The sequence below is a fragment of the Gavia stellata genome, chromosome 23 (genome assembly GCF_030936135.1).
Source record: "Gavia stellata isolate bGavSte3 chromosome 23, bGavSte3.hap2, whole genome shotgun sequence".
Lineage (NCBI taxonomy): Eukaryota > Metazoa > Chordata > Aves > Gaviiformes > Gaviidae > Gavia > Gavia stellata.
Window position 1 is genome coordinate 2,650,236 of NC_082616.1, and position 10,047 is coordinate 2,660,282.

General features: G+C 53.3%; 1 protein-coding gene across 1 annotated transcript; it reads left to right on the forward strand.

Annotated features, from left to right (window-relative positions):
- Window positions 1–3,296: 3,296 nt before the first annotated feature.
- On the forward strand, window positions 3,297–9,617 carry CEP68 (centrosomal protein 68). Its single transcript, XM_059828578.1, has 6 exons — window positions 3,297–3,683; window positions 4,193–5,650; window positions 6,996–7,118; window positions 7,350–7,446; window positions 8,335–8,478; window positions 9,561–9,617. The coding sequence occupies exons 1-6, from the start codon at window positions 3,300–3,302 to the stop codon at window positions 9,590–9,592; spliced, it is 2,238 nt and encodes a 745-aa protein (XP_059684561.1). The 5' UTR covers window positions 3,297–3,299; the 3' UTR covers window positions 9,593–9,617.
- Window positions 9,618–10,047: the final 430 nt, after the last annotated feature.

The window sequence follows — 10,047 nt, forward strand, 5'->3', positions numbered from 1 at the left end:
CACCACCGGCAACCCGACCTCGGAATTGTTGGAGTTTTGTTGGAAAATGGTGAGAAACCTTATTTTCTAGACGCTCCCATAGTTGGGCGTTGCGCTTAGTGGCGTTAGCATTGTCAGTCTGGTTTGAAGCGTGACTTTTTGCCCCGTCATTCCGCGTACGGGATGTGTGCGACTTCCCCATCCGCTTTGCATCCAGGTGTGGATGCATCTCTGGCTCCCCCCTGGAATTAATTGCAGTTAGCTGTGCCTGAATTAGAGGCTTCTGAAAATGCAGCAAAATCTCTGGTGGCCCTTGGAATAGCCTTAGAAATTCTGAAATAAGCAGCTTTACTCTCACTCGTGTGTATTGGCGGGTTTCCTGGTTTCTCTTTAGCTTCCAGTTAACTTCTGGAGATTTAATGAACCCGTGCTCTTTTTTTAAAGACTGATGGCGTCGTAGAAATGTGCATCGTCGCATGCTGCATCCCTAAGATCAGCAGATAGACTTGAAAATTGAGAAGAATTCAGCCCTCGTGCTCCTGCATACAGTTACAAAAATAACAGTCGCGTTGTAACCTATAATTTTTTTTTAATGTTGCTTAACACATGCTTTTCAAATGTAAGGTCAAGCTTATATATGTTTTTTATAGTTGTTTTTACTGGGTTGACTGACACACGACTCAAGCCACTAAATCGGATGGAGATAACGATGTTCAACATCCCTTTGGATTTAACACGGCATCTTTTAAAAATAAAGAGGTACCAAGGCCGATCGTTACTTACTTCACATTCAATTTAAAACTTCAAAGTCTGATTTGATGCCTTACTAAGCTTTTCTTTCTTTTATATGTATTTTAAAATCACATCCCAACAGCAGAAACGATGGTTGAGACATTTATGTCCTAAACTGCCGGTGTCTGGCGTCCTCCTCCCTGTTAAGATTTATATTTACTGGATCATTTTCAGACGTACAGCACTGCCAGTACGTGCGAGGAGGGATTAGAGCCGCTGAGATTCCCGTTCACGTCGTGATAATTAGGGATGTTGAATCACCTGCTTCTCATCCTGGAGGAAAGCGCCCAAAACGGTGAATTTGAAGCAGGCTCTTAGGTTCTGAAAAGGATCCTGGAATTTAATACGTGGTACCTTACGATTTGTCACCCCGGCGGCTTTTTGCTCCTGAGGTTTAGGTTGGGAGAGGAGGAATCCAACCAGCAAGCATCATTTCTCCTTGCGGCCAAGGCCCTGGCCTTCAAAGCCGGTAAACAAATGGATCTCGGGGGATTTTCTGGGCATTTAAATCACCTGTAAGTTGGATTTGACCTTTTGGCATTTGGTTCGCTAATACTTGTTTGCATGACTGTCTAAACAAAACTGAGAGCGACCAAGTGGGAGTCGGTGAAGGCGGGCAGGTAACGGGGGGCTGGTTTGGGATACTTTTCCTGCTAGCATCAGAAATCCGCCTTCTGTTAAACAAGATAGATGCGCTTGCATATCTTTTAATGATATATTGTTGTATAATATGTAGGGAATTTAGCAGGGGTAGGTTTATCAGTTACATTTCTTGCGATTACCACATCTTTTTGTTTGGGTGTACAACCTTTTGGGGGGGAAAAGAGAGCAATACCGTCGATTTTAGGATAACGTGATGTGCGTAGGGTTGTATTTGGTAGCGACTTAAGGATCAACAGGTGAGTGCCGGTGTCGGCGGAGGGACGTGGCTGGCGTGGAGGGCTGGGAGAGCCCAGGCTTTGCTCGCCCTCTCCGCAGCTGCTGCTGTGCTGAATATAGCTGCCCGGCAGTTGCACGGGCCGCCGGCTCTCGGGGAGGGGGAAGGCAGCTGCGGTGCTTGCCGGGGATTGTGCCGGGGATTCGGTCTCCCCTGGAGACCCGGCGCGTCGTCCCACCGCTCTTTGTTTGCGTCCATGGGCTTTGCCCGTGGGAAAACCCCCGTCGCCAGAGGGGTGGATCATAAAACGAGATCGTGACAAAAGAGCTGACGGGAGGTGTGAGTATCAACTTGTTTCCCACTTCCAAGTATTGTTTGGGAATACTTTCTTTCCTCCTTTTTTTTTTTTAATTTCTTTTTAAGCTGAGTTTGCTGTTGATGCTCCCTTGGCTGGCCTCTCCATCACTAGCCCAGCACTAGCTGGGTGAGTACCAGCAAACCCACTCTGCCGGTGTTTTCCGAATGCCGGCACCCTGGTTCAGGCTGGAATTGCTGGAAGAGGCTTTGGTATTGCTGGGGCTCTGAGGATGCCTGCCTGCGACTGAGCAGCGCAGAACTTGCGCGTGGGGATTTTGGCAGCGCCGGTTTCGACCGCTCGGTGGGGAGCCCCGCAAGGTGTCATTTGTGTTGAGCGTATTTTGGAGTCCTGCTAGCTTGGCGAACGCAAGCAGAGGCACTCGGCGCTGGCTGGTGTTCGCAAAACAAGATCTCCTGTGTGCTATGTTGGGTCTCCTTCATTTGGCTCATCGGTTGTCCTGCTGCAGCTCCTCGCTCGAGTCCAGCGCGGGCAGCGAGAGGGCGGTGGTGGAGCATCCCCGTGCGTGGAGCACCCGGGGCTCAGGCTTCGAGAATAATATCTCATGTTAGAAGGATTTGCAGCAAGATGCGATGGGCTTGGCTGTACAGCACACTTGAAAATGCGTCATCGGTTGAGCAAGTGTTTCCATTAATTAATTTTACAAAGAGTTAATTTCATGAATTGAGGTAGAAGCCACAGAGCTAAGCGCCAAGTTTGGGTTTTACAGCCTCTTATCTCCCCCTCTGATGTTTTGTATATACTTCTCACTTCTGGGTGGCTTCCATTTCAAGGCTTTGAGTTTGTCTCTTAAAAAACCCTCAAGTTTCCACCCCAATGGCCTTCAGGGCTCATCCACGCTAATAGGTGCTTTACAGCCTAGTTAACCATGTCTCATTTGGGCCAGTAACCTCACGGTGCACAAACTGTTTGTGAGATTGGCCATTAATTCAGGAGACAGTTGCACCATGCCGGCAAGATATAAAGCACAGGTCTGTTCTCAGTGCAGCCGGAGCTTTAATTAGATTTTCCCTGCGTGTCATGTCCTCGAAACCACAAAACGCTGCTGAGACACAAAGGTTTGCTCTTCCCTCTGTCCCACTTGACGCACCGAGATGCGACTTTATAATTTTTGGGGTCTGACCCAGAACATGCTTAAGCTCTTCGTCATTAGACATACCCAGTTTCTTTACTGGCCATGGAGACGAGGGGGGACGGCGAGTTGCCACTTCTGTGTGTTGTCTGTTTCAGAGAGCCCGAGGCTTGGCATCGTCTTGCGGAAGAAGTTCTGTCCCGATGGCCGTGGATGTGGGAAAATCGCTTTCTGAAGCCTCACTGAGTCGGAAGGCCGAGGGCGATGGTAGGTGGGACTGCGCAGAGGTGGAGATGGACTACCCGGAGCTAGCGGACAGCCTGCGCCGGCTGTTGGGGCCAGAGGAAGCCAAGCCCTGCCTGCAAGGGACGGAGAGCGTGGCGATGAGCGGACGCAGTCGCTCGGCCACTGGTCTTACCCAGGGAGGCTCGAGCTACCGCCAAGAAGTGTCTTCAGCATCCGCATCCAGATTTTCCAGAGCAAGAGCAAGTCTCTTGGAGACAGATATGTTAATTTATAGAGCCGCCGACGGCGACGATGTGCCTCGTCAAGTTAGCCACCGGTTCCTCTCCTCGGAAGAGCAGCAGGTGAGAGGGCTGTACGTGCGGGTGTTGCTGCGTCATCGGGAGGTCCCAGGTGAGGTGGGGACTTGTTTGTCTGGGCTGTCCTAGCAAGGGCTTTCCATCTTCCCCAGCCAGAGTGTGCCCACCCCAGCCCCAGGCTAAGCCATGCGGTGGGGAAGGGCTTGGGCTCCAACACCTGAGCCGTTGTCTCCGTTTCCGTATTGCTGCCGCGGAGCTGGAAAGTTGCTCGAGATGGGCCTCCTTAAATAAGTACCTCTTGCTGCCAAATTACTTGTGCAGCTTCCCAAGCCCTCAGGATGCCTTTCCTTAAAAACAAGCCCCCACTCCAGGCTCCGGGCAGCTGCGTGCCATCCCGCAGACGGAGCAGAGTTGCCCTTCCAGCCTCTCCTCACGGCAGGTCCAGAGTTGGGCTTTTATCTCCACGTCCCGGCACAAAGGACCCTTTTGTCTGGATGCTGTGCATCATTTTATGCGCTTCTCTCTCTCCCTTTCCTTTTTCCCCCGTCCTCGAGCAGGTGAAGGCGTTGGGCTGTTGGGAGACGGCGTCCAGCCCTTCCAGCCGGCGCAGCTCTGCGGAGGAGAGCATCCTTGCTGGCAGCTGCCATGATGCCCGTGCCGGCCGGCAGAACCGAAGGCTGGGAGCTCAATCCCCATTTTCCTCCACCCCGGAGCTCCTGCGGCCCCAAACGCCCCCCAGCCCCGAGAGCGCCCTGCGGAGCCGCTCCGCATTGAGCCTCTCTGCTCTGTCTTCAGAAGAAAATGGCCTCTCCGAAGAGCCGTCCCGAAGCTCGCCGGCCAGCGCGGACGTGCCTTCTCCTGCGGCCACCGCCGCCCGGGACCTGTGCTGTCGTTGGGGTGCGGCAGAAGGCAGGGCGTCGCGGGCGCACAAGCCCTTCAGTCCTCTGCTTGATAACCGCGCCACTGTGGAGCGCGTCAGAGAGATGTCATCATACCAAGCCGACTACTGGGCATGTGCCATACCGGATTCATTACCCCCGTCTCCAGACCGTCGCTCGCCCCGCTGGAACCCCAATAAAGAGTACGAGGACTTGTTGGATTATGCTTATCCGCTGAAGCCAAGATACAAGCTGGGAAAGATGCCGGAGCCTTTCCTCCACGACTCAGGAATAGGTCTGGACAGCTTTTCTGTCTCCCCCGAGGGCACGTCGAGGTCCACCAGCATCTACGGCCGAGGTGGACAGGCTCGGGGAAGCGGAGAAAATGGACTTCGGAGGTTCATGGCCTCTGCAGAGAGGTTCTCCACCCCGGGGCCCGGAAAAAGAGGCTGCTCAGGAGCTGGCTCGTACTCCGAACCTTTACCTGTTGCAAAAGCATCCTTCGCAAAGAGTCCTTCCTCTCATCCTTCTGGAGGTTTTGCTAAGGATGTAACGACGGAGCCAGCTGGGCCGGGTTCATTTGGCCGCCCTGCTGCGGATGGGAGGAGCTGGTGTCCCAGAGGGACCCCCTTTCCAAGCTACAAAGGGCAGGCGAAAAGCGCGAATGGGTTTTTACCTACGACGCGAGTGCTCCCCCTGAGGAAGGAGTGGGAGGGTGATGAAGAATTTCTCTCCCTGCCTCCGAGACTGCGGGAGCTGGAAAGGCTGGCTCAGTTTTTGTCCAATCTTTCCTTAACTATAAAGACACCGGGGCACGACCACCGTAACCTTCCACATCACAGCGACGGCAGGCAGCCCCTTTCGTCCAAGTGGGCTCCTTTTGGAGAAGCGGGTGGCAGGGACAAAAGAGGGAATATTGAGGATTATGCTGGACTGTGGCACCCCTGCAGCTCTCGAAAGCCCAGCTGGGAAAACACTGAATTGTGTGGCCAGATCCATAGGGATCCTCTGCGGAGGCTTCATCTACCGACCGGTCTCAGGGACACGTTGGATGGGACGTACCTAAATGAACCACAGGTCAAAGGGCATCCGAAGAAGAGCCAACAGAACGAGTCCCTTGCCCAGTGCGTTAAGGTAGGCTGAGACCAGAATAAAGTTTATTATGGGAAGATCTCGCATAAAATGCGCCTGTGTTTATGGCACAATTAAGGTTTCCCCTTCTGCGTGATGTTTGGTGCCTGGCAGCTGGTAGTAATTTATGCAGGGAGGCTCATCAGAGCAGATAATTTCTTCTGATAGAGCAAGAGCCCATCTCGCTTTTCCTGGGGCTCAGCGTCATGGGGCTGGGCTCGGTGGAAATGTGGCCCTCGGCTTCCCCCAGCCCGCCCGTCCTGCAGCGCCGCTGCACCAGCGAAGATGGGAATGTTGCGGTCGGGGCTGGACCAGCATAAAATCTGGCGTTTGCTGCCTGCCCCATCGCTCCGGCTATTTAATGCGGCATGGCCCGCCTGGCCCTTCAGCCTGGGCTCGCTCATCTTCCCCAGACTGGGTCCTACTTAAGGCTATAGTAAGGCCAGGCAGAACGGGCAGGGTTTCTCTGAAGAGTTACCTGATTGTTTTGTGAATTCTTATTTCTCGGGCGAGTGATGCCTCATGGCCATCCTGCCACTGGTGCTGTGCTCCCCAGCCTTCAGGGATTGCTCCCCACCTTCCCCTCCATCTTCTTCCCCACCTCAGCCCCGGGCTCAATTGGAAGGCGGTGCTGGGCTGTTGGCGAGAGAGTAATTATTATCATGCACACAAACACCCGTGCGACTCATCCCTTCCTCCTGTATGGGAATAACTCTGCTGATTTAAAAGGGGCAGCATTAGGGTGTATCTGTCGCCCCAAATCGCGGTGCCAGGGAGAAGCAGCTCAGCTTTATAGCAAAACCCCGAGGAGCAGGAGCAGGGCTGGAGTCTGGTTTCGGTGAGAGCAGAGGCCCCTGGGTTTCATGCAGCATCTTACAAAAATAATCCCTTACCTAGACGCTTTAAAAATAAATGAAAGCACTTAATTGAACGAGACGAACCCTTGGGGAAAAGCAACTGCAAATTAACTGTGCGGCTCCGGTGAGGAGGAGGGTGCCTCTTCGGCTGGGAGGTGGTGGAGGCAAACCCCGTCCTTCAGCCTGGGTGCCACTCGCTTCCGACACCTCTCTACAGCAGCCATTTCATGATGACCCTCAATTCTTGCCACACAGTGATTTGGGGATGTGTTTAGGGGTTTAATTTGCTTTTTTCCTTTCTTTTCTTTTTCTCTGTCGACCCTTGGGTTTCCCGAGCACCAAGGGGAGGCGGACGCCACCAGCCCCGCAGTGGGAGAGCAGGAGGGAGCAGGTGCTGTCCCAAACGCCGCTGGCTCACCTCTTGCTGTCCTCGCCGCATCTTTATTGCAGAAATAGCTCAGTAACCCCTTCTGTTATGCTTCGTTAAGTAGATGTTTTGCTGCCAGCTGGAAGAGCTAATTCATTGGCTGTACAACATCGCGGACATCACCGACAGCTGGGTCCCAGCCTCGCCGGACGCCGAGAGCGTGAAGGCATCGCTGCGCCGCTACTTAGTAGGTATCGCCGGTGGCTTTTCTTCCCGCTCTTTGATGCTGCGGGCAGCCAGCAGCACGAAGCAAGACACTGCTGGCACGGTCCACATGGGTGATGCGGAGTGCATCAGGTGTGCGAAGCCGAATTTGGGAACCTGCTCAGGGGAAACTGCGCCCTGAGCGACTTGCTGCAGGTGTGTCTCTTCCAAAAAACCCTTCTAAGCAGCACTCCACTTCTCCTTCCCTTCCCAGGAGTTCCGGAAAGACGTGGCCGACCACCGGAGCCTGACGGAGAGTGTGCTGGAGAGTGGAGAAGCTCTCCTCGACTGCATGGCATCGAATTCGCCAGGTGAGGAGGAGCGCTTGAGCGGGGCTGGTCGCGGGCACAGCCGGTGATGCTGGCCGGAGCGTCTGCCCCCTGAAATCCCTGGCCCCATGCCTGCGTGCATTTCGGAGGGCAGACACTACAGCAATGGGCAGAGTTTGCCGTTCAGCAGCTGTATGGGAACGAAAAGGGTTTTACACCTCTGTTGCTGTCCGGAGACTTGGAGGGGAGGTGACTTGGAGGTTTGAAGCGATCACCCCCAGCACTTTCAGCTGCACCATGCCTTGCGCCGTGCCATCCTCCGTGGGTGGCGGATGTCATTCTGCCTCTAAGGTCCCTTCTTAGGTTCTTCTCTTAACCGCAGCCTGGCCAGCTCCCGCTGGGCTGTGGGATGCTGTCGGCCTGCAGCTGGGAGGACGTTCTTTTGTCCAGTGCAGGAGGAGGTGATTTTCATACCCTGCTTGCACTCGGTGCTTCCCGGGGTGGGTGTCAGGAGCCAATCTGGGAAGACAGCCCAGCCTGGCTGGTGGGGCGGCACGTGTGGGGCAGTCGCTCCGGTGCTTTGGCGCATCCTGCACAAGGGATTTCTAAAGGGTGAGCTGCGGCTGCAGTCACCAAAGGGGCTTTAGTGGCCGAGTGCTCATTATGGATGGGCTTTCTTACACAGTCCCAAAGGTTTCCTTCGGGAGCCCCTATTTCCGTATCTTCACTCTTAACCTGGAGCCTCCTGGGTCGCTTCCCGCCCCCTGCAAACTCTGCATCACAACTTGGGTGGGATGACAATGAGCCTATTGATTTCTAACACTGTTTCCTTCAAAAGTCTCTCCGGGCGAGTGGAACTCTTTCTTACTGCTCTTACGGACATTGAATTGTCACATTACTACCACCTCCGTCATACGTTTTGTTTTCCAGTTCTGAAAGACACGCTGGGTTTGATTGCGAAGCAGTCAGAAGAGCTAGAAACCCGCGCGGAGCACTTGTACGAGTCCGTTCTAGCTGCCGTGGATCCCATGCAAGGGCAAGGACGAGGGGGTGCAGCAGACGGCTGCTCAGTGGGTAAGCGGGGGCAAACCAGCCTTTCTGCGAGGGGGGAGAGGGAGAGAAGCGTAGGGAGACAAACACTTAAATCAGCAAACACTATGCGTCAGGGTTTATTATTATTTCTTTTAATCTGATGTTTGGAAAGCCTAAAAGGAGAAGCAAGCAAGGGCCATCTCAAAATGGGTGCCCCATCGTCTTTAAATGTGTGTCAGGGGAAGAGCAGCGTGTCGGTGAACCAGCTGATGAAACCCAAGAGCGTGATGAGAGCGATGGCAGCTCCTCGGAGGGAGCCGGCCAGGCCGGGTGGAGGGGACGGCAGCAGTCCGGCACGGGCAGCTGCTCTGCCGAAATCACTTGGGCAGCAGAGGGAAGATGGGAAAGGGGAATTTTTTGGTTGGTTGGTTTTTTTTTCTCTAAAAAAAAAAAAAATTCTGCTTGCCATGTCATGGTGGGAAGGGGAAGCAAGTGAATTCAGCTGTAAAATAGGAGCTAGAAAAACGTGTTTGCTGATTTCTTGACCAGCTTCCCTCAAATAAAACTAGAGACAAAAAGTGTTTCAGGAGGGCACGGCAGGAGTGTGAGCGGGAAGGGGCAGTTGAGGGCAGTCACAGCAGCATAACGGGGGTCAGCCGTGCGCTGCCACGGCCCGCAGCCACGCACGCTGCGATTGGGAATCACTGCAAAAGCGTGTCGCTACGAAACGATCATGGGCATTAGCACGGCGCTGGGGCCAGGGACGCAGGAAGGCTCTTAACAGCTTCTGAGCCCCGGGAGGAAGGAATTTAGGAACTGCAGGATAACCTTGGCCCCCTCTCACCACCCTCCTACCCCCATTAGCTCGGACTGTTGCTTTCCCCAGGGCCCGCTCCACGGCGCACTGTAAAATTTGGAGTTGCAATAAGGGAAAAATTATTTCCAGCGCTTTAGACGAGAATAACAATAACTTAAGTAGTTTGGTTTTAATTGCTAAATATACATAACTATATCCTATACACTACCGCGCATGCGGGGGTGATTTAAGTCTCGCATGGGGCTTTGCTTTGGTTTGTCGGCTCGCAGCCAAAGCACAGTAGCAAACTTAATCCGTTTTATTTCAGGTGCTGCCTCTGTCGGACCTGGGCTTTGTTAGCAACTCTCGGGACGGCTGAGGAGAAACGCAGCAAGCACCAAACCACCTTGTTCACCTCTTGTGGCGATGCCAAATACGTATGATCACTGTGTTCGGAGTTAGCCAGCCCAGGCTGATTTTGGGTTGATTTTGGGGTGGGTTTTTTGTTTGTTTTTTTTTTTTTTAACCGTGGCTTGAGAAAGGCAAGCTGTGCAGCAGTTATTTGGCTCCTGGGCTGTCAGTGCTGACTACGCTGGGGAGGTTTGTGAGTGAGGAATGTACAGCTGGCCTTTATTTGGGTTGGTGTTGTGTTTTTTTTTTAATGTAGCTTTCCTTTTTTTTTTAATTGAAGTGGCCTGTTCCGTGTGTTAGTAAAATGTCAGGAACACACTTTTTTAACTGAGTAATCCATCGTGTGCCGTGCAACTCGCTTCTAAGTAAAGCCGTGTGATTTTAATAGCCATGGTCTCATGTTT